Here is a 23177-nt window from a genome sequence, read left to right as displayed (position 1 = left end):
TTGGTTCTCAAAGTGCTTTACACTGCTTCTTATCCACACACTGATGGGGGAGCTGCTATGTAGCTGGCAAAAGCTCACCAGGAGCAACTAAGCTGGGTTTCAGTGTCTTGCTCAAGGACATTTCAACATGTGACCAGAAGAGCCGCGAATTGAACTAACAACGGGGGCAATGAGCTCTCTACCTTCCTTCGCAAAAGTGTATGTAGCATAACAAACCAGAAATGTTTCACTTTTCTTCAAATACAAATTCAAGGTATTGGAACAATTTAGAAGATAATATAAACAAAGTCACAAGGGGGCCTGGTGGATCAGTGGTAGAGCAGTGGGTTGGGATGCAGAAGGCCACGGGCCAGAATCCCACCCCACCAGGAGTGGCCCTCCCCGAGTCACCTCCATTGCCACCCCTGGTGGTCCCAAGTCCAGATAAAAAATGGAAGAGTTGCAGTAGGAAGGGCATCCGGCATAAAAACTGCCAAATCAATGTGTGGAACACGTTCTGCTGTGGCGACCCTTGATGGCACGAGCAAAAAGCTGTGACTTTTTAATACCAACAAAGACTTGTTGAAGGATTTTGTTTGATTTTTATCTATTTTCTCTTACAAAATGAAAAATAAAAATTTAACAAAATTCAAATTTCTTATTGGTAATTGGCTACAATATTAAGACAGCATTTATTCTGACAGCATTGTTCTGCAGGCCTAATCAGTATTATTTAAACATGAAAGCTGTAGATGTGCAAATTTGTGAATTAATTTGATGATCTACTTTGTAGCACAGTTCCTTGATTATTTACAATCCAGGATCCAGAATAGAAGTTAAACAGCCTAGTTTTTCAGTTAAAACCTGTAACTGTAAGCAACACCGCAGCATCTGAGGACATAGTAATGAATCCCTGTAGGAACAATGACAAAATGGTCAGTGTAAAGATCTTCTACATTTGATAAAAATCTCTCAGTCTTATAAAAATGTGATTTTTTTTTACTGACCTCCTTCACCTTCAGGACTGAATTTACCAGATGTGCTTGTTTTATACTGGGTAAAGCAACACCTTCGCCAAGTTTCTCTGAAACAGGAAAGATGACATTGTGCAATGCACCTTATACATTATGTTTGAAGAATAATTTGAAGAAAAAGAAATGTTCTAGTCATAAAAGTTGGGTTTAAAATAGGGATATTGTGGGATGAAGAGAAATAAAAAATTAAAAAGCTTTTAGTTTGACTCATATTTAACAATACTCAAAGTTAGAGGTGAACCCAAAAGATGCAAGACTCACTATTCAGATTTGGAAAGACTACTGCCTGTAATCCGCACTTTACAAGATTTTCCAAAACTTCAGTCTGCAAAGAGGAACATGTGATTATTCATATATTCAATAATCCCAACAGGAAAGCGATTTACTTTTAAGTGACAGATATATTCTGTGGAACCAAATGTATTATTTGTATATTTCATGTACCTTAAATGTTCCCACTTCACTTGCTGCTAGAGTCAGTGTAAAACTGTTAGAAAGGAAGTATTATCTACATTAGGTTTAAGTTTTTAACCAGGCTCAAGCGTGTGTTTTAAAACATAACGATTCTCACTTGTCCATTTTTATGGAGCCTTTTAGTCTTTCATCAGAAATCCATATTTTACCACTGAAGTTTGAATCCTAAAAGAATAAAAATATTTAAGCTGCAGTAAGTGATAATTTTCATTATGATTCTTTTTCTGGTTAATCAATTGGCTGAAATAGTATTAAATGTATTTCAAGTTAAATGCCTAAATTGATCCTTGATATATCAAGGAAAATAAACAAATCATCACATTTCATGACATGAACCATTAAAATGAAGAGACTTACATAAAACGAGTATGAACCCAGGTTCAAGCCACAAATATTACACCATTCTCCATAGCTATTGTACAAGATTTGAGTACAGTACAATTACTACACTGTACTTTGATGTGTTTTTGAGATTGAGTAAAAACATAAAAGTGCACAAATACGTGCATGTATTCGTCCATATTAACAGGCAAGAAAACAGAAGTACTTACAACATTGAGAGTGAACAGTGGGGTCTGGCTACCATTTGTCTGGATGGCAAAGGTCTTAATGGCACCCTGGAATCCAAGTTTAACAGCATCAAGCTGGAAGGAAAACACTGGAAACTCTTGGGCATAAACCTTCAGATTCATTGGCAGACCCGGATACATCTTGAGAAGCTGCAGTGAGAAAAAGAAGTTGATGGCCATCATTTACTCTATTATTTTGATGACTCCATCAACAGTACAGCTTTGTGATGACTGATGCAAATAATACTGTTATTATACATTATAATTATGTTCTTGTCAATGTTATTCTGCATGGCAAGCAATGGTAACATGTTTTTATAATGCGGAAATGGGAAAATACACTTTGATACACTACACAAGCAGTAGTTCTTCTTGAATAGGAAAAGTAAGTGCTGCTTTGGTTCACTAGAAACTCGATAAAGTTATGCAAAGCATGTTTAAATATCAAGACAACAGCAGCTGATAGAGTCATGATGTGAGGTAAAGAATCTAAAGTTCTAAAGCAATCTAATGTTTTTACACCTAAGGAGTCAAACAGATATTGTCAAATTTCCTCTGGAATGGGTAAGAAAGCCAAACCCAGATATAATTATCCATTAATGTTGTTTAAATTACTAATGGATCTGACATAAATGCGGATGCTGACATAACAACTGAGTTAATAAAAGCCTGATGATGTAACTTTGATACAGACAAACCTACCTGAGGGATGAGGAGCCCCACTACACTGGTATTTAGATGCATATGGAGGTGCTGAAGTATCTGAGAGGATGAAAAAACAGTGATCACAGAAAATGTTAAACCAAACAAATGGTAAATGGTCTGCACTTATATAGCACTTTTCTACCTATTAGCACTCAAAGCGCTTTACACTGTTTCTTATTCACCGATTCCTACTCACAATCACACACACACTCACACACCGATGGGCCAGCACTTACTGGGAGCAACTAAGTTGGGGTTCAGTGTCTTGTTCAAGACACTTCGACATGTGACTACAGGATCGAACAAACAACTATGAGATTGGTGGAGGAATGCTCTACGCCACAGTCACCACTGTTTGTCCTACTTTCTTTCTCTACACATCACTTTATGAATCGTATTTACTTACTGTGCTATCATTGATGTCAGCCTGAAACAGTCCAGCTGAGTAGTATCCATATGAGGCAGAGTTCAGAGTGAATTCAGACAAACCCACTGACAACATGTAGCCTTGCTGCTCAGGCACAGTGAAAGGTTGGGCCTTGAAGGGAGGTTCCATATGAGTTTTGATGTTGTAGAACTCCCCCTTTACATAAAGTGATGTAAATCATTAAATACAGCTTGAACATATTTTTTACAGGCATTTTTTACAGGCATCATTTATAGATGTCAGTATGTGTTATATATAAAATCACTCAAAAAATATTTAGATTCTTAATTCAGTACTGTGCAGAAGTGTCTTTGGCAGTAATTACAGGTTTGAGTCCTCATGAAGAACTCTATACAAACTTGTCACACAGTTAAAGAGGCCCATGGCAACTGTGGACGAGCTGCAGAGATCCACAGCTCTGGTGGGAGAATCTGTCCGCAGGACAACTATTAGTCATGCACTCCACAAATCTGGCCTTTAAGGAAGAGTGGCAAGAACAAAGCCATTGTTGAAAGGAAGCCATAAGAAGTCCCCAGAAGCCATTTGGGGGACGCAGCAAACATGTGGAAGAAGGTGCTCTGTTACTATGTGACCTAAATGCAAAATGTTATGACCTAACATTGTACATCAACCTGAGTGATGGGAAGATGGACTGAGCCAAATACGGGAAAATCTTAAAAGAAAAGCTGTTAGACTCTGCAAAAGACTTGAGACTGAGACAGAGGTTCACCTTCCAGCAGAATGACCCTAACCATACAGCCAAAGCTACAATGGAATGGTTTCAATGTATTCATGTGTTAGAATGACCCAGTCAAAGTCCAGACCCAAATCCAATTGAGAATCTATGTTACAAGTCTTGAAAATTATTGTTCACAGATGCTCTTCATCCAATCTGACTGAGCTTGAGCTATTTTGCAAAGAGGAATCAGCAAAGATCTTACTCTTTAGATGTGCAAAGCTAGTAGAGACATACCCCAAAAGACTGACAGCTGTAATTGCAGCAAATGGTGGCTCTACAAAGTGTTGACTCAGGGGGGGCTGAATACAAATGCATGCCAGACTTTTCAGACATTTATTTGTAAAAAAAAATGTGAAAATCATTTATCATTGTCCATACACTTCACAATTATGTACCACTTTGTGTTGGTCTATCACATTAAATCTCAATAAAATGCATTTGCATTTGTGGATGTAACGGACAAAATGTGGGAAATTTCAAGAGGTATGGATACTTTTGCAAGGCAGTGTATATGTACCAGAGATACTGCTGTAAAGCAAATATTTAATTTCATATACTTTATTTATTGTATAGTATTTGATGATGTACAGGCATATTATTTTGATCACTGAATGTGTTTGCTTAACTAATGTGACTTGTGGCCAAAAAGGTTTTGGTGAATTGTACTATTGTCATACTGTCACTTATATTATTACTGCAAGAATAGTGTGCAAAATTTTGATGTAGTTTCAAATCTATATGGTCCTCCCTCGAGTCGGGAACTCAATCCTAGCTCATAATCACTGTGGAGTAGGTTTTCCATAAGGAGCTCCCTGTTTTTGGCTGCAGTCATCCCTGCTGATGAGATGTATCCCCACAGTATAATGATGCCCCCACCATGGTTCATTATAGGGCTGCTATTAGCAGATGATAAGCAATGCCTGGTGTTTGCCAGACATAGTGCTGGGAATTCATTCCTAAAAGTTCAATTTGTGTCTCATCAGAGAAGAGAATGTTTTACCTGACATTTACAATAAATGCATTTTAACAGACTCTAAACAGGCTGTCACTTCTCAGCCACCAGTCTTTTAGATTGATGCTGTGCAACTGAGATTCTTGTCTGTCAGACAGATTGTCCGATCTTTGAGGCTGAGGAATTCTGAAGCTTTGTGAGCGTGACCATCTGCTTCACACTAAAATGCCCTGTGTCGTTACTCTGGTCAGTTGAGTCCACTGTTTTCCTGGGGACAATCAAAGCTTTAGAAATGGTCTTAAACCCTTACGTGCTCTATGTCACAGCAGAGTTTTATTGTGAAGGGCTACAGAGAATTCCTGGGTACTCATGTGTTTTTGACTTGGCATGATTTCTTAATATAAAAAGTTTTCATTTCTAAACTATATACAAACAATTCAATGTGCCTCAGGTGGACTGCAATGAAATTTTACACTCATTTTGTGGATGATTAAAGCAAACAGTGCACAGTTTGAGTTCCCACAATAAAGTCTCTAAATTGTTTTGGAAATGAGAGATATTGCTATATAATTAAATTTTGTTGGAATCTTTATGAACAATGGGGGAACAAAATCGAAAAAAAAATCCCCTTCATGTCTTTATCTTTACCTTAAGACCCAGATTAAGACTTGAAGCATTAATCAAAGGTAATCCAGTGAGAGGAAGGTCAAGAGCAAGAGCTTCATCGATGTCAAAGGAAACTGAATAAAACAAAAATCATTTGTAGACTAAGGTATGAATTAATACATTAAAATTCCCAACTGTTTTATTATTTGGCCTGTGTCAAACTAGACTAACTTATGGCAAATAACTGGTATACAGATATCTCCAATATTTTTTTAAAGAATTATAAACTGCTACAATACTGTTCATGGTCTGTAGGTGCGACTCCAAGTTTGCAATCCCTTCTTTGACTTTAGGGCAGATCTGGGGAGGAAACAACAAGGCAAATGTTCTGCAATGTTCACCACAGAAACTCTTTACACTATGTTTCACCTGTGCATTATGTAGTGAGGAGAAAAACAGTAGAAAAACACTCACTCTGTTCTTTATTTCACTGATGATACGGCCCTTGAAATGTTTCACAAAAACCTGGAAGACCCAACTACTGAAAAAAGATAATGATTATAGAGCATAACGTCAGTATCACTGCTCTGCATCTTTCCCTCTTTCTTTTTAACTTTACCTGACTCCACCATAGAACTGTATGTCCACATCTCCAACTTCAGCATCACACCTCACACTGCTGACAGACAGATGGTCGTTTGGATCTTTGCCCAGCTCCATTACAGAGACCACATTCAGATTAAATACAGCCATGTTGAATGATCCTCTATCTTCTCTGAAAACAAACATTAAAAATAAATCAGTGCTTGGTGGCATTGGTTAAAAAAACTATTGTAGCCTAAATGACACCTAAATATTGCAGAAAGGACAAATATATATATATATATATATATATATATATATATATATATATATATATATATATATATATATATATATATATATATATATATATATATATATATATATATATATATATATATATATATATATATATATATATATATATGTATATTAAATGTGCTGTTTTTCCACTTCGGACTTCCCCTTACTTACATTACATGGATTTATTTGATCATTACTGAACCCATCATTTCTAATCAGTGACCAAATATGCATTTACTATTTTTTTCTGGCCAATTCTTTCTCCCAGTATCTGGATCTACTGCACTTTCCTGTCTACCTGTAAAATATCCACCTTTCTCTTTGCAATTTGGAGAAAGCTTTAGTGTTTGTATCAAGCTGCTATATTAAAGCCATAGTTCATTTAACAAAGTTTATACCACTTTTATAAGTGCACAGCCAATGAGGTTCTGCACAAGAACACATGGAGACTTTGACTGTCATGATCCGACACTCCCGTTCACTTCCTGCCCTGGACTTTTATTTTGTACTTCCTTTTCTCCACTTCCTGTCCCCAGTTCATATCTCCAGCTTCACCAGTAATCACCTGTTCCCCTGCCTTTTTAAACCCAGCTCTCCTCTTGGTTCACTGACTGCAATCCATGCAACATGCCGTTTCCTGGTTTACGCAACTCAAGGTTCCTGGATTCTTCATCCTGTTTCTGTTTTGGTTCGAGGTCTGATTTTGGTTTTCACCCTGTGTCATTCTTTCCCCGTGTGTGTGTTTTGTCGGGCGAGGATAGTGGAGGATTTCATGAATGTCTAGTTCATCCAGTGTGTTCGTTTTTTTCTCGGGATCATTGTTTTTGATCTTTTTTGTACCTTCTCCCCTGGTTTAAGTTTAGGTGTCGGTTTTTTTGTTTAACGGGTTAAGATTGTTAGTTCTTAGTCGCTACCTTTTGGTGACCACCCGTGTCTTCCTTGTTTGTCTCCAATTCCGCCCTCTAGTGTTTGTCTATTTGTCCCGATAGCTAAATACCTGCTAAAGTCTGAGTTTATTCCTTGTTTTCTGGTTTTTTGAAGTAGTTCCCCCGAGTTTGTGCCTGTTTTGTCCTCCTCCATAGCAGTGAGTTTATGTTGATTGCTTTTCCCTGTTCTGTGTTTAAATCTTTAATAAAGACTCGTCTCATCTAACCGAACCCCTCTCGCCTTGTTGCTCTTGGCATTGATATTGGTTTTATACTTTGTATAGAGACACTTGTTTCTAGAAGACCCCAGATCAACACAAAATCCTATTTTCTATCTCAAACTGAATTGTGACAGGTTAAAAAAAAAAAAAAAAAAAAAAAAATCACTCATCTTGTCTGGAGAATGCCCTCAGGTGCTTATTTGTAGTCCAAATAAAAAACTTAAACCACTACAAACTCTGGACAGTTACAGAGTTACTGGCTTAATCTAAGAGTTTACATGTAAAACAGAAAAACTCACAATGTTTTATAGTCTACCACCCATCCGCCGCTCAGTGCAAAGCTGAGACCCGAGATGGATGTTTTGAGTCCTGTGGCATCTGGATAGAACTCAACTGATGGCTCTGGAAGGTCACACTTTATTATGGTAATGCTAGATAACATGGGTAAACAAAGACAGTTATTAATGGGACACAGACCAGAGTAATGATGATTGGTCTAATGAAATGTTAATCTACAATAGATTCAAGTGAACCATGTAATAATGTGGATTCAAGTAGATTCTTACTGTACTAATGGTTTCAACAATCTGATAATTCAAGAATATACGAAGAGTCCCAGGATTATTCACCCTGGATTTTTAATTCATAAAATTCAATCATTGTTATCCTGTTCAACGTCCCACAGAGACATACACAAGTAGACAACCGTTTCCAGTCAAATTCACACCAATGGGCAATTTACAGTCACTAATTAATCTAATGCATGTCTTTGGACTGTGGGAGGAAACCAAGTAGAACCCACACACAGACTGGGAAAACATTCTCCACCACCACTACCTCCCCACATCTGTGCTCCCTAAAATTCAAACATACAGAGCAAGAGTAAACTATGTCTGACGGGGAAGAAGTAATATTAAACTTGGATATAAACTTATCACCTAATTTGTGGCCCCTGTGTTTGATAATGTCAAATGTGAATCCTACTCTGATAGTGTGTAATCTATGCTGCCCAACAAGCCGATGTCAACTTCTCCACTAATGGCAGGGAGAGAGAAATTCTGCAAATTCTTCTGAATCCAATCTGTTCCTGCATGCTTTCCTAGGAGAAATGGTACATAAATAAATTTTAAATTGTTGTGAATGAAACAACTGACCATACGTACAAAGATTTTGCTGACAGTGTGCGTAGCTCCAAAGGAATCTGATAACTGTGAAACTTGTTATTCTGTGAGAAAATAAACTTAACAGGTGAATGACTAACATCGTTCACTGCCTTACCGTACTGAAGCCCTTTGTTGCTCAGTATGACTTGTATTGCAGGATTTTCTCCACAGATACAGGAGATAAGCGTGAGCAGTAACAGTACAGATAGAAGCATGTTGCTGAGTCCCCTCTGGTGAAAGCAGCACATGTACTGTACTGAATAAAACATTAGCGCATAATTGTAATCACACACTCAGAGCTTTAGTATTAGTGATATTACATAGCATACCTGAATTCCTGCAGGATGAAGTGTATTTGCCAAGTGGAAAGCAGCTGTTGACATCTGTTCTACAAATATCTTCTATGCTGTTTTTTTCATTTTTCAATTGCAGCTTTTGCTTTCTGTAACACTGAGAAGTGAAAGTCACTGACAACCGACAATAACTTGGAATAGACTGCTGCGTTGCTTTGTGCATGTGATGGTATAGGGAACAAGAAACTGTTACTTAAGAAGCTCATAGGACTTAGTCTTGTGATGATAAAGCTATGTTGTTATTCAGACCTTATACATGTTTCCTTACATTCTTTCTAGTCTTTTGTTATTGATTCAGAATCAAAACAGTAGAATAACATTTGATGATAAATCTACAGTTGAGGAGTTAATGTTAGCCATTGCTAAAGGTGGGAAGGATGTTTCCTTCCCACGTAAATCATACTTGTTTAACTTGTATTTGTCCATATACCATTCTTCGTATGACTTAGTGCCAGTCTACCGAAGTTTGGAACCAGCTGTCCAGCTATTGTTTTAAATTAATGTTTAGTTTTAGTTTTTCTACATTAATTAGGTTATACTTTGTTTGGTTATATTGATTGAAGCCCCTATTATGTGAACTGTGTTTGTAGTATTGTTTTAGTTCTATGTTTTTGTAGAATCAGGGAAGGCAATGCAAAGAGCAGGCCAGTTCTTAACCCCTTTTCATTGAACGTTGATTATAATCTGAGTGGAAAACCTACACAGTAGTGGCGACTTCCTGTGGTGGTTGGTGTTTATAGGGGCTGAGTGTGGCCTCTCCCATCAGTGAGCCCTTCTAATAAGTGGTTGATTCACTTGCCTACTTTTACATATTAAAATCTACTTAAAATTCAAACACTTCCATTTATTTCCATGTATTCATTTGATACTGGTATATGTCCCTAAATGTATTAAGTTATTCAATGTAAATTATGTTGCTGTGTTGTATTACATTCTAGACCCATAAAAAAGACGTTGTGGGTCTTCCTTTAGGCATTTACAGCATGTCTACTTAATGTGGTGCCCTCTGGTGGAGGTATGAATACTGAAGGTAGAAGAATTGTCGCTTTCTTCTACAGACACTTTTAATCTGAGAGGAATTTGAAAGATAAAATACACATATAAAATAATGCCTTTAAAATCAGATGTATTTTATTAGTGGAAACTTGCATATATGTAAAATGTTTTTATAACAAGACTTAGTTCCATCTTAGTATATTTATATAAATGAGACAAGTGAATGTATGTAATAAGTGTGTTATTTTATGAATGTAGAAAAATTTAATTGTATTCATTCTGTTTCAAACGATTAAGTCAGCAAATATAATTTAATCCACAGGCTCAACCAGTGTTGACAAAACCTGAAGATATATAAAAGAGAAAATTTAAATATGTGCTTTGTAGCAATCCCGCTTGATCATTACATTCCAGGATCTAGAGTAGGCTCAAGTTCTGTTATGATTGAAAGTTTTAGAGACTGATCTCAGATAAAGAGCAGACCATCAGTAAAACAGACCAATGTCTCAGCCTCAGTCTGTAAGAACCACCTCAGCATCTGATGACATGGCAATAAATCCCTGTTAAGAACAAAGACAACAATCAGTCCAAAGACTTTCTACATTTAATTAAAATCTCCAAAAGCTCTAAGATGATACAATATCTATGTGATATATATATATATTTCTAATACTGACCTCCTCCACATTCAGAACTGAGTTGACCAGCTGTGCTCGTTTCATTCTGGGTAAAGGAAAACCTTCGCCAAGTTTCTCTGAAACAGGAAAGATGACATTGTGCAGTGCACCTTATAAATTCTGTTTGATCAGAACCCTATTTTACTTTAATAATCTGAAGAAAAAGAAAAACATTACAGAACCAGGACCTTGTACTGTACAAATTATTTTCATATAACTATAGCCTAATATGTTGGATCAGAACAGTATTTTATGGTCATATTCTCAAGGAAAAGGTGCTTTGTGGTTCAGAGGTGAACCAAAATAACGTAACCATGACTTACTGTTCACTTGTGTCACGACATTGAATTTTATTCCGATTGTCAAAACCTTTTCTAAAGCATCCGTCTGTAAACAGAGATTCACAGAACATTATTAATCCCACAGGAAATCCGCTTTGCTTTACGGTCACTTCACTTTGTAAACACATACGCTTCCTGTGCACTATGAGAAATATAAAATGTGATGCAATATTTCTTATGTGTCGTCTACAGTACCTTAAATGTTCCCACTTCACTTGCTGCAAGCGTCAGAGTAAAACTGAAAAGAAGCATTATCTAGATTAAATTAAACGTTTTGAACAAGGCTCAAGTGTGTGTTTAAAAATATAATGATGCTCACTTGTCCATTTGTATGGAGCCTTTCAGTCTCTCACCAGAAATATACATTTTACCACTAAATTTTGAGTCCTGAAAGAGAAAAAAAAACTCTATGGTGTCACAAATAGTGCAAAATGCCCAATGCAGTTTCAGTGAGTGCAAACTGCAATTTAAATCCTAAAAATATGAATTTAACAATTGTATAAAGACAAAGAAAAAACAAATATATATTTTTCAGTAGGTTAACTGACCCATTGAAAAGAAATGACCTGCCCAAAATGTCTTATGTGTGATGTGCACACACTCACAATCAAAGCACAAATCATTGGTCATACTCAGCAGGATGCAAATGTGATTTATTGCATTCTAAAGGGCAGAAAACAAAAGTACTTACAAAAGAGAGAGTGAACAGTGGGGACTGGGTGCCATTTGGTTGGAGGGCGAAGGCCTTGACAGCACCCTGGAAGCCCAGTTTAACAGCATCAGGCTGGAAGGAAAACACTGGAACCTCTCTGGCATAAAACTTCAGACTCATCAGCTGATCTGGAAACATATGAGGGAGCTGCAGAGAGAAACTACAATTACTGATTCATGGTTGTTTGCTTGCACTTATGAAAAAAATGCATATTCAAGTATACTATTAATACTATACTTCTTCTAAAATAAGTGTGTAACCTTTCAGTTTAGGGTTTTTTTGTACTTACTTGAGATATAATAAATACAATTATACGTAGGTATACTTGGCATATACTAAAAAGTACACAAAATGTTTACGTATATTTAGCCTATATTTCAAATACTTCAGATTATTAAGTAGACTTAGGTACAGTATAACCCAAATATATTTTAAAAATTTTGTATACAAAAAAATTATACTTAATTATAGTTAAAGTTTAAAGTAAATTAAAGTATAAAGTATAAAAATAGTATACTTGAATATACTAGTTTTCAGTTATTATAAGAAATGTTTGGTGAACAAAACACGTGTTCTTAATCCAATGTTTAAAAACTAAAAAGCTTTCAAACTGCTGACAGAGCTTCTCTCTGGCACAAGTTCATCTGGTACTTTGTCTACCTTTGTTTTCTGTTCTTTACCATAGCGAAGGAGCCTTTCCTACCTGTTAACCCGGTTAGCTTTACCCAGCGTTGTAATTTTTTAATGCACAATTTTTAGTGTTATTGTCACAAAGGTTTGCATGCCATGGTGTTTCTACTCAATGTTTCTACTCGAAATAAGAGAGAATAAGTTGTAAATCATGAATTCCTTTATTAAAACCTTGGAACAGTTAGTGAGAACGGTGGGCACACACAATGAGAGTCCCTCCTTACATCAGTCAAAGTGCTTTGTTGTGCTTCAAGTAATAGGATAAGTTATTATATTTTTGCTGCTTATTGAAGCACTGTGGCTGTTGTCACATTTGAGTTACAACATACAGTCCCAGTATGTGAGAAACATACACTGTAGGAAAAAGTGTACAACATAAGTGCACTTACAGTAAATATCCCAACGTCATACTTAAGGTCACTTTAAGTGTACCTGTTAGAAATAAATAAAACAGATGTAAACTATACTCAGAGTTATTACTCACACCCAAAGTATATTTGAGGGATATTTTTATGAACTAAAAAGTGAAATAGTTTTACACTAATCCCAAGAAGGATTGAATGAATTATGTAGCTTTTTTCCAAATTCAAACCTTGTGCTTGTTTTAAGGAACCTATTCTTAGTTTTGAATGACAGTATACTATATTAGATACTATATATAGAATATTGTATAATTACTATGCATCTGTCTCTGTGTGTCTCTTTCTGTTGGCCCTGAGATACAGGGTGTACCCTGCCACCCGCATTCCTACACAGGATAAGCTGTTACAAGTAATAGATGAACAGTTAAAATTATGCTTGATCCTTTTGTTTTGCTTGGTATGGATTGAAAAAAAGTGTTTTCATACACCTGTAATAGAGCAGCTGTTCTATTTGACTAGATGCTGTGTGGGAAAACTAGGGAGTAGCGGCTCGAGAAAAAACACAACATATGTATCTTTAAATGTGCAGATAACGGTAGGTTGTGAATTCTTTAAGCTACAGTGGATGGTGAACTGTGTAAATCACACAACATCATGTGAAAGTCAAAACAATGTGCTAAAAGTGATCTTAAGTGATGACAGTGGGTTGGTCAGTAAAATATTATTCCACTTACTTGTGATGGAAGCCACAGTTTGAGCCAAGCTGATAGAAGCACTGTTTAATGTGTTTGATGCACATAGTGTATACATCAGCGGTGCCGAGGTAAAGAAAAGTGAGGAGATAATCTAAGATTTTCCTGTTCTGGAATAGGAAAACCAGACCCAGATAATATTTAATATTATTTAGGTTTAATACTGTTAAAGGTTAAGCCAGACACTGTGATTCTCCGGCACTGTTCTTTACCAGGGCTGTTTCATTAACTTTTAATCAAGTGTGAGGCTTTCAGATCTCTACTTATAGGCGCATGTTAATACATAGTTTCACTGAGAAAGATTTTAATTTTTTTGCCAGACGGATTTCTTTAAACTTACCTGAGGGATGAATTTTCCCACTGTGGTGGTATTGAGATGCACATGGACATATTGAAATACCTGGGAAGATAAAACAACATTAACCACAGACAGCGCTTATGGAGAAAACCTTTAAATCAAACAAAGTGTCCGGCATCATCCTCTAATCCTTGATTGCATCTTTTTAGGTCTACTTACTGTGCTATCATTGATGTCAGCCTGAAACAGTCCAGCTGAGTAGTATGCATATGCGGCAGAGTTTAGAGTGAATTCAGACACACCCACTGAGAACATGTAGCCCTGCTGCTCAGACATGGTGAAAGGTTGGGCCTTGAAGGGAGGTTCCATATGTGTTTTGATGTTGTAGAACTCCCCCTTTTAATAAAGAGATAGAAATTATTATCTACAGCTTTTGATCATTTTTGCCTTCCCTTTTTATGTGCTTTTGCCCAAGTGATCATCATACACGATGGATGCCAGTCATGTTGTAAATGTCCAATTATTCTACACCCCTAAAACATAACCCACCCACATGGTGAACAGTATTTCAGAAAATTTGCTGTAATTAGTTTTCCAAAAGGACTGATTAAAATAATAATAATGCAGACCCTTAATTTGGCATTGTTGATGAGTCCCTTTGGCAGCTATTAGTGTAGTCGTCTTGAGGTAATTTCTATAAACCCCTCACAATTGGATTTGAACAATTCAATTCTGTACCTGTACCTGAAATGTCTCCTGACCAAGGTTATTCCTGCCCAGCCTTTCTTCAGGTTGGCTTACATGCATTGACACGGGTACCAACAATTCATTGTGCCTCAGGTGGACTGAGGCAATGAAGTTCTAGATTCTTTTCATGGATAATTAAGGCAGAGTACACAGTTTGAGTTCCCATTGCCATCCACAGTTAGGACCCCGGTTTGGCTCTTTTTGTTTCATTAACTTTACTTTCTGCCCCTGACTTTTATTTTGTAGCACCTCAGCCCGTGTTCCCGTTGGTCTTTTCGGTTTCTTCACTCACACCGTTAGTCTTGATTTCTTTTCTTTCTTCCCTGTTTATTTGAACCTGGCTCTCTCCCCAGTTCACACCCATGCAGACACTCCGCTACTGGACATTGCACTTTACTTGTTGTCTGGACCATTGTTTTGGCCTGAGGTTTGGTCCTTCATTTGGCCCAGTTTGCTTATCTCTGTTCCAGGGTGAGTTTTTAGCCTGTTTCTGTGTAGGCATGAGTTTGGTTTTCTGTTTGTCCCTGTTAGTTGGCTTCTGTTTATACACACTGTTCCTCATTTTGTCTTCCTTCAATCTTTAAGTCTTGGGTTTAGTTGTTCATCCACCACCAGCCTTTTGATCTCTGTTCCAACGCTCAGTTTAACATTTAGTTTTCCCTTGTCTGTCCACCCCTACGAGCTTACTCTGTTAATTCTAACTAATAATTAATAATTATTTATTTAGTTTTTCTAAGTATTTGTTTTCAATGAAGTGCAGATCCCCTGTTGTTTGTCTAGTCTGCAAACTCTGTTCATGTAAGTAATTTTCTGTTTGTTTGCCTTTCGTTAATCTTTTTTTTTTAACATTATCCCTCCTCTCGCCTTCACCGCATCTGGTCCTTAACTATACAAGAACCTTTAAACCCACAAAAAAGGATCTTTTTGCAAATTACAGATGTTCCTATGTTTTCATTTTGCAATGGAGTTTTGAGTGTAGATCAATTGGGGGAAAATGACAGAATAATAGTCAAATACATGTATCTTTACCTTAAAACCCAGATTAAGACCTGAAGCATTAATCACGGGTAAGCCAGTGAGTGGGAGGTCAAGAGTAAGAACTTGATCCACGTCAAAGGAAACTGAATAAAAGAAAATGCATTTGTAAATCATTTTGCTTTACTCTTGGTCTAAAGCAAACAAATTTAACACTTGGTCTTTAACAAATGTATAATTGTAACAACATTCTTTTTCTAATTAAGATCAAAGTCAAGATTTATCTCATTGCAATACCATTCATGGACTGTAGGTAGGACTCCAGGTTTACTAAAATGCCCTTCACATTAGGGCAGATCTAGAGAAGGAACAAGGCAAATGTTTTGTAATGTTTATCACAAAAACGATGATGTACCTGAGCATTACGTGATTAGCAAAGGTAACACTCACATTTCTCTGTATTTCATTGGTGATATGCCTCTTGAAATAACGCACAAAAGGTTGGAAGATCCAACTGTTGACAAAAGAGAATGATTATAGAGCTTAACATTAAATGTATCACTGCTCTGCATCATTGAGTCTTTTTAACCGTACCTTGCTCCACCATGGAACTGTATGTCAACATCTCCAACGTCAGCATCACAGCTCACACTGCTGACAGACAAATGCCCATTTGGATCTTTGCCCAGCTCCACTACAGAGACCACGTTGATATTAAATATGGCCATCTCAAATGATCCACTGATGTCTCTGATAATAAGAATTGTAAAAATCAAAATGTTGTCATTGGTGGAATAAAAACTATGCACCATATGCCACAAAGGCTTCCAAAACCCTCTGTACATCAGTCACATTTTCATGCTGCTGATACCATGATTGCATTTCTAACCAAAATTAATTGTGCCTAATAATTGGCAACATAACAGTTTATTACAGTTTTTGATTATTTCAGACATTTGGGTTAATAAAATCAGTAATCTGCAAAAAACAACCAAATTTTACACAGATTTTAGCTTGTTTGTAAAAGTTTACTCTTATTCGTGTCCTTTAGTATTGTGTAGTTTCTCACAAGCAGAAACTTGACAGTGTCACACCATAAGTCACACCTTTGCTCATCTATTTTCAGAAAGGCACCAACATATAGACAGTTCTACAAAGCTTAGAAACAGGAAGCCCCCATTATTATATTCTTCTTCTTCCCTAAGTAGAGTAGTAGTACAGTAGCTACAGTTGCTACCTCACATTCAGCATTTATTGATCAGCTCATAATCACATGGTTTCTTCCTTCAGTGAGTAAAAGGTCAGCACATCCATTAGTTTTATGGTTTTAAGATTAATTGATATTTTTATCATATCATATCACTGTTTGTTCTTTTAACATTTACGTTACAACAATAAAGTAGTGGAGTCAGTGATGTGAGATACTTCCTTTTCTAACTGAACCCAGACCAACTAAAGCTAATTATCACTTCCTCTTACAACTTTCTGCATTTCTCTATCAGGATCTCTTTATATCTGTATATAAAGACAATGAGCAGATGCCTCAGGTGCTTGTATTTGGCTGAAAAGAAAAAAATGATAAAACTACAAACACTAATTGAAAAGCTGTGAAGCTGCTAGCTTTATAATGAAAGTGTTAGAAAACTCACATTATATGATAATGAGTTCTCCATCCACCTGTCAGTGCAATGCTGAGGCCTTGGACAGATGTTTTGAAGCCTGTGGCATCTGGATAGAACTCAACAGTTGGCTCTGGAAGATCACACTTTATTATGGTAATGCTAGTAAACATGGGGAAACAAAGACAGGTGTTAAAAGACACAGACCAGAGTAACATTAATAGGTCTAATGAAACATTTAACATCTAATGAAAAGTATAATCAGTCTGTAAATGTTTTATAAAATATGAAAGGACAGCTACAGGATTATTCACTCTGGAGTTCTAATTCATTAAATCCAATCACTCATGCACTCATACATCACGCTTATTCCTTTTTAAAGAATAATCAGAAAATTGGATATACACTAATTTGCATATAAAAAGTGGCCCCTGTATTTGATAATGTCAAATGTAAATCCTACTCTGATAGTGTGTAGTCTATGCTGCCCAACAACCCAATGTCAACTTCTCCACTGATGTCAGGAAAAGTGACACGCTCCAAAGACTCCTGAATCCAATCTGTTCCCACATGCTTTCCTGGGAGAAACAGTACATAAATAAAGTTTCAATTGTTGTGAATGAAACATATTTGAACAACTGATCATACGTACAAAGATTTTGCTGACAGTGTGCGTAGCTTCACAGGAATCTGATAACTGTGAAACTTTATACTCTGTGAGAAAATACGGGGTGAATGACTAACGCCATCTGTCCCTGCCTTACCGTACTGAAGCCCTTTGTTGCTCAGGATGAATTGTATTGCAGGATTTTCTCCACAGGTACAGGACAAAGACGTGAACAGTAGCAGTACAGATAGAAGCATGTTGCTGTGTCCCCTCTGGTGAAAGCAGCACATGTACTGGTCTAAATAAAACATTAGAGCATGAATGTAATCACACACTCAGAGCTTACATCTTCAAACTTAGTAATAGTGATATTAAATAGCATACCTAAATTCCTGAAGGTTGAAGTGTTTTAGCCAGGTTGAAAGCAGCTATTGACATCTGTTCTACATGCGAACAAATGTCCTGTGTGCTGTTGATTCAGAGAAGTGAAACTCACTGACATCTGACAAAGGAAGTTCTGCTTACTTGGCTTTAGTGAATGTTGATTTGAACTGCTTCTGCTCAAGCTTTGTGTGTGTTTCCTACCAAAAAGTGGTAAAAAAGGAAAGTTTTAAAGTAAACCAAGTAGCTGGAGTGTTAAAGAAAAATTCTGTTCTAAAGTACAAGACATGTTGAGTACTTTTAGCAAAAGAGATTTTTTCACACCTTTTTTCAAAATGAAAGCATGCTATAACTGACTAGCTTTTAAGAAGGAAGTGAAACTTGGTTCCTTGACTGTACAATTTAGATTGTCCTGTTTTAAGGGGCTCAGATATGTTTGAGAGACAATATAGGTTCTAAAATTCTACTATAATTCAGATTGTTGTTTTTTTTAATTACCACATACAGGCTTAGAAGTACCAAGCAGTATACTGTATAGTGGTGTAGATGCTAACAGTACTATGTTTTACACTAATCTGCTACAAATTATTTTGGAGGTCTGTGCACGCTATCAGGAAATAGGTCTAAGAAGCTGTCTTGTAGCTGCAAACCTCTATCTTGGCCCCAACCTTAAACTGATCATGTTGATTTAGAAAAAGGGAAGCTTACTCAGCTTTTTTTAAGATGTAACTACGACAATACAGTAAAAATGAAAAAGAATATGTCGGTGTCATCGCTGGTTGCACTTCATTGGCAAGAAAAAATACATTTTTAATCTCCAGCCATAAAATATTTCATTTATTTATCTCTTGGTTCAACAAATACTCTGTCACACACACCTTGATTAGTTTCAATAAATCACAATGAACAAGTTCAATAAGAAGATTATTATCAGACATTTTTCATATGACACAATTAGGACCCACTTGCTTGCACTTTGAATTCACTTCATCCAGAATTCCACTTGAAACACCAAGAAAACAACAAGGACTACTATACGTATAAGATGAAAATAAAACAGCAAATCAAAACAAACAAATTATTTTGTTTTACCAACCACACAAACGTTATTCATGGTTTATTATAATCCACACAGCACCATCTGATCTTGTGCCTTGGTCTTATAATTTCTCTGCAGTTGGATTGATGACACATAGCAGCTTAAAAACCAACAACATATTCACTCCATTATTATCACATATTTCATTCCCCAGATATAAACACATACTACACACTCACATTTACACCCATGGCGGACATTTTCACTGGACCGTTAACTATTTTGCATGAACACTGATGTCTGGACTGGCTTGTTAATGCCCAGATATTTAAACGCACCTTTGCGTGAAGATGTTGTGTTCCTCTGTCGGAGTATGTTTTGTGGAATGAGTATCTACTTTACACTATGATTGTAGAGTTTATTATTGCACATTATCACGAAAGATAAAAATAAGTACATTTCACACAAATAATCCTCTTCATGAGCTTCTATGTCATGTGCTCAACATGATGTTTTGATAAAGGTCTGACAACCTGCCAGAGTGCCGCGTTTCAGGACATCACCGTTCATTAAAGGTGCTGTTGAGCTCTCAGTCATGGATATTGTACCTAAACGCCTCTATAAGCCCTTCGATGGAGTGAATTAAGCCAGATACAGCGCATATGCCTCCAATAACAAAAATGGCAACGTCAAAGAAGACGTGGTGCCACAGGAGATTCCTCCACTGGAGCTTCAGGTGGAAGAGACTTGGCAAGAGGAAGCAAAGGCCAGCGCCGGTGAGGCTCCCAGTTAAACCCATTAGGAGGGCGAAATGAGGGACGAAGACTGCCATAAGCAAGGTGAAGACTACCAAGCCAACTCGAAGGCCTAGACCCCATGTTTTCAACTGCCCCCCAGGTCCGTAGCAGTCAGGGAAAAGGGCTCTACCACCATCCTGGAACAAGGATTTCTCCAGAACCTCAACTGCAGCAAAGAACGGCAGTGGGTAAGACAATAACGCTTTGGAAACGAGGAAGAGGTTCACCACAGCTCTGATGGTTGAAGGCAGGTTATCCGTGATGACCTCTTTGGTGGCGTCTGCCCATGTCAAGTAGGCCACCAGGGCGAAGAGGCCCTTGAGGACGCAGGCGGCAATGTGAGTCCACTCCATCATGCAGTGGAACTCGCTAGGCTTCTGCATGTTTCCCTCCAGGGAGGGGAGGAAGATCTGGGAGGTGTAGCTAAACACGATGATGCCAACTGAAATGGGAAATTTCTTCACATCGATGTAAAACTTGACCTTCTCCCAGGCCCACTCGCGCGCCCTGGAGAGGCAATATGCAATCACGAGGATGTTGATGACGAAGTGAGCCAGAGTGCACAGCAAGCTGAACTTGGACACGGCCTTGAGGTTCTTCAGGAAGGCGCACGGCAGGAGCGCGGCCGTCGCCACCACAGACCAGGCTTTCTGGGAGACGGGAAACCCTGGGAAGCTGTTGTACATCAGGTTGCCGCTGACCACAACATAAAGAATACAGGTCATGACCAACTCGATAATCTGAGCCACGTTCACCACGTGCCCGCCCAGTTTTGGGAAGCGAGGTGCACAGCAAGCATTGGCGATGTCCACGTAGGAGTCTCTCACGCGCACTTTTATGCCGTCCTCGTTCTCCTCGTACAGACAAGCAATGAGAATTTTTCCGGTGTAGCAGCAAACCACAGCAGCGAAGATAATGAGGAAGAGACCGAGGTAGCCCCCGTGGAGGATGGCGTACGGCAGGCCGAGGACGAACATGCCCTGCGGACAGAGAAGCGCAGTTGAGTGGTAATGGAAGAGACCCACATCGCAGTGACAGGCCGCACCAGGCCAGGCATGCAAGGACTGGCTCTCCCAGCACACATCTTACATAATGACTAAGGGAAATAATATTTTGACAATAGAACAACATTGTAATTCAGAAAAGTGTGATTTTTCCCAGCTCACTCGTTTACAGTGCCTGCATGACAATTTGTTTTTACTTGGCCTCGCCTTTGAAAAATCAGGCGATTCGTTTGCATAGACTGAACCGTAATAAGACTAACAAAACATTTCAAAAGAAAATGTGAAATTGTTTTCATTAAACTTAAATTTGATGGAGACTCTGATAAGCACACGGGTGCTATTCAGCCTCAGGGTTATTAAACTGGAACAGGCCCTGCCTGCAGCCTCACTGATAAAAAGATTTGAATAAATAAATTCTATAGCTGCAAAGAATCCACTCACGAACCATGAACTAAACCCTGCATTTGCGTGGCCCGTATTCATTTATAACGTTATGTAGCATTTTGAAATATGAAAGCTCCAAAACCTTTATTTGACATCAGGCTATTATAACCATTGACCAAAATTACTACTCTCTTTATCCGTGCGTAGTTTAAATCTTAAGACATGAAAATCTTCAAGGTGACTTCTATGTAGTTGTAGGCCCGCTGCATGCAGCATGGTGTTTCTGCACACGCACACACACACACACACACACACACACACACACACACACACACACACACACACACACACACACACACACACACACACGATGTATGTGATGACTGTGTACCTGAATGGCATTGGTGACGTTCCAGCCAGCTTCCCATGATGTGATTTTTGGTTTTTCCTCTTCCAGGGATCCTGCTGTCTTCAGGGACGAAGGCCTGGGGCCGGTGCCATCTCTCTGGTAGTGGCTGTCTCCATCCAGCCCCCCCTCTCCCTCCATGTGCCCCCCTTCCTCTTCTCCCTGGAGGACATCCATTTGCATCCCTTGCCTGTAGTCATAATCCAAGTCGTCGCACTCCGCAAAACCCAAACCCTCCTCATCCGTCGCGGCCTGGAAACCGAGCCGGGCGAACACCCCACTGACCTTGGCCTGGGATTTGTGGGACACCGTGTGCGCAGCATTGGTCAGCTTGTTGGTGATCTTGTGTCGGATTAGGTGAGCCATCTTTATCCGAATAAAATATGCTCAACTTAATATGATAACAGCGAGTAAAGAGCAGAAAGACAGAGATGTTTAGCTTTAGTTCCTACTGTAAAGACATGCCTGTTGCCTCTTGATGTGGTCGTGAAGTACCTAACCGTTTCAGTCAAACCTAAATCCTCAGCCTCTTTTCTTCACTTGCCCATCCATATTAGCCTGCTCCTTGGTATTTACCTCAACGAAGAAGCACCTCAAAAAAGACGAAAACACAAAAATGTCCGTACTTGTAATTAAAAAAGGCAAATTTGCATTTTTCTGTCGGGGTCCTTTTGGTGACAACTCGACCGCTGGAATCTCTGACTGCATCACCAGCAAAGAGGGAGAGCGCGAGGGGAGCGTGCACGTGTCCGCATAGAGCTCAAGTAACTGCTCGTGCACAGCAGGTCCATCACAGAGAGAGATTCAGAGACAGGGAGAGAAAGGGTAAAACACACACACAGTGAGGGACCCTCTTGACGTGGTGATTTAAAGGCAGCAGTATTACAGAACTGACATTATGCATGAAGAGCAAACATTTCCTCTGCTTCTCTATTCGGTCAACAGGTAAATATGCTTATTCCACAAGCAAACAGGAGCCGCCAAACATGTAGGATATTCAACATAGACATATAGTAATGCTTTTTTCACATTGGTTACATGAAATAAGAAAAATAATCTACACTGAGGCCCACTGTTTACCACAAGCGCACATTAATTATTGGAAGAGGCTTTGTCCAAACAGACAAGTGAGGTACAAAGCAAATAAAAAACAGCGCCTTAACAAGAAAAATAACTATTATATTACAAAATAAAAGGCAATATTATTATGTTATATATCAGTGCAGGAATTCGTTGAATGTTTATTGTTTGAATCCACTTTGTCCCCCCGACTTGCTCAACCGTATTTTAACATGTGAAATAAATCTTGACTTTGTGAAATGAAGCGTGCTGACTGCAGCACACGCATTTCTGTCCT

General features: G+C 38.1%; 3 protein-coding genes across 10 annotated transcripts; all 3 read right to left on the bottom strand.

Annotated features, from left to right (window-relative positions):
* Window positions 1–192: 192 nt before the first annotated feature.
* On the bottom strand, window positions 193–9996 carry LOC137139686 (bactericidal permeability-increasing protein-like). Of its 7 annotated transcripts, none has more exons than XM_067527294.1 (16): window positions 9010–9996; window positions 8796–8936; window positions 8502–8616; window positions 7817–7948; window positions 6105–6260; window positions 5960–6026; window positions 5785–5845; window positions 5528–5619; window positions 3168–3344; window positions 2759–2818; window positions 2039–2206; window positions 1585–1652; window positions 1458–1500; window positions 1275–1338; window positions 987–1063; window positions 193–892 (listed from the first exon to the last, which is right to left on the bottom strand). In XM_067527294.1, exons 1-16 carry the CDS (start codon window positions 9194–9196, stop codon window positions 833–835), a joined length of 1668 nt encoding a protein of 555 aa, XP_067383395.1. In that variant the 5' UTR covers window positions 9197–9996; the 3' UTR covers window positions 193–832. The 7 variants fall into 7 exon arrangements, 6 of the variants coding, with proteins under 6 accessions (XP_067383395.1, XP_067383396.1, XP_067383399.1 ...); XM_067527295.1 differs by having other exon boundaries at window positions 5960–6023; XM_067527298.1 differs by having other exon boundaries at window positions 8796–8910; window positions 9010–9184.
* A 146-nt stretch (window positions 9997–10142) lies between these two features.
* Window positions 10143–18355, bottom strand: LOC137139688 (bactericidal permeability-increasing protein-like). 2 transcript variants are annotated; one of them, XM_067527302.1, is made up of 16 exons: window positions 18194–18355; window positions 17967–18107; window positions 17666–17780; window positions 17233–17364; window positions 16178–16333; window positions 16034–16097; window positions 15881–15941; window positions 15638–15729; window positions 14081–14257; window positions 13904–13963; window positions 11739–11906; window positions 11367–11434; window positions 11243–11285; window positions 11030–11093; window positions 10707–10783; window positions 10143–10589 (listed from the first exon to the last, which is right to left on the bottom strand). In XM_067527302.1, the coding sequence occupies exons 2-16, from the start codon at window positions 18097–18099 to the stop codon at window positions 10542–10544; spliced, it is 1458 nt and encodes a 485-aa protein (XP_067383403.1). In that variant the 5' UTR covers window positions 18100–18107; window positions 18194–18355; the 3' UTR covers window positions 10143–10541. The 2 variants fall into 2 exon arrangements, with proteins under 2 accessions (XP_067383403.1, XP_067383404.1); XM_067527303.1 differs by having other exon boundaries at window positions 17967–18081; window positions 18194–18313.
* A 656-nt stretch (window positions 18356–19011) lies between these two features.
* LOC137139687 (vesicular inhibitory amino acid transporter-like) lies at window positions 19012–22805 on the bottom strand. Its single transcript, XM_067527301.1, has 2 exons — window positions 21806–22805; window positions 19012–21006 (listed from the first exon to the last, which is right to left on the bottom strand). The coding sequence occupies exons 1-2, from the start codon at window positions 22184–22186 to the stop codon at window positions 19819–19821; spliced, it is 1569 nt and encodes a 522-aa protein (XP_067383402.1). The 5' UTR covers window positions 22187–22805; the 3' UTR covers window positions 19012–19818.
* Window positions 22806–23177: the final 372 nt, after the last annotated feature.

The sequence above is a fragment of the Channa argus genome, chromosome 13 (genome assembly GCF_033026475.1).
Source record: "Channa argus isolate prfri chromosome 13, Channa argus male v1.0, whole genome shotgun sequence".
NCBI lineage: Eukaryota > Metazoa > Chordata > Actinopteri > Anabantiformes > Channidae > Channa > Channa argus.
Note: the sequence above shows the minus strand (reverse complement) of the source record. Positions and strands in the feature narration are given on the sequence as shown.

Excerpts from the sequence above, each read along its gene's own strand:
- LOC137139687 (XM_067527301.1), bottom strand. The coding sequence starts at position 22,186 with ATGGCTCACCTAATCCGACACAAGATCACCAACAAGCTGACCAATGCT. Across the intron at positions 21,007-21,805 it reads ACGTCACCAATGCCATTCAG|GGCATGTTCGTCCTCGGCCT; the intron begins GTACACAGTCAT and ends CTCTGTCCGCAG.
- LOC137139688 (XM_067527302.1), bottom strand. The coding sequence starts at position 18,099 with ATGTGCTGCTTTCACCAGAGGGGACACAGCAACATGCTTCTATCTGTA. Across the intron at positions 16,098-16,177 it reads CAGTTCCATGGTGGAGCAAG|TTGGATCTTCCAACCTTTTG; the intron begins GTACGGTTAAAA and ends TTTTGTCAACAG. Across the intron at positions 10,590-10,706 it reads CAGTTCTGAATGTGGAGGAG|GGATTTATTGCCATGTCATC; the intron begins GTCAGTATTAGA and ends TGTTCTTAACAG.
- LOC137139686 (XM_067527294.1), bottom strand. The coding sequence starts at position 9,196 with ATGCACAAAGCAACGCAGCAGTCTATTCCAAGTTATTGTCGGTTGTCA. Across the intron at positions 1,339-1,457 it reads GTGAAGTGGGAACATTTAAG|ACTGAAGTTTTGGAAAATCT; the intron begins GTACATGAAATA and ends TCCTCTTTGCAG. Across the intron at positions 1,064-1,274 it reads AGTCTTTCCAAATCTGAATA|AGAAACTTGGCGAAGGTGTT; the intron begins GTGAGTCTTGCA and ends TTCCTGTTTCAG.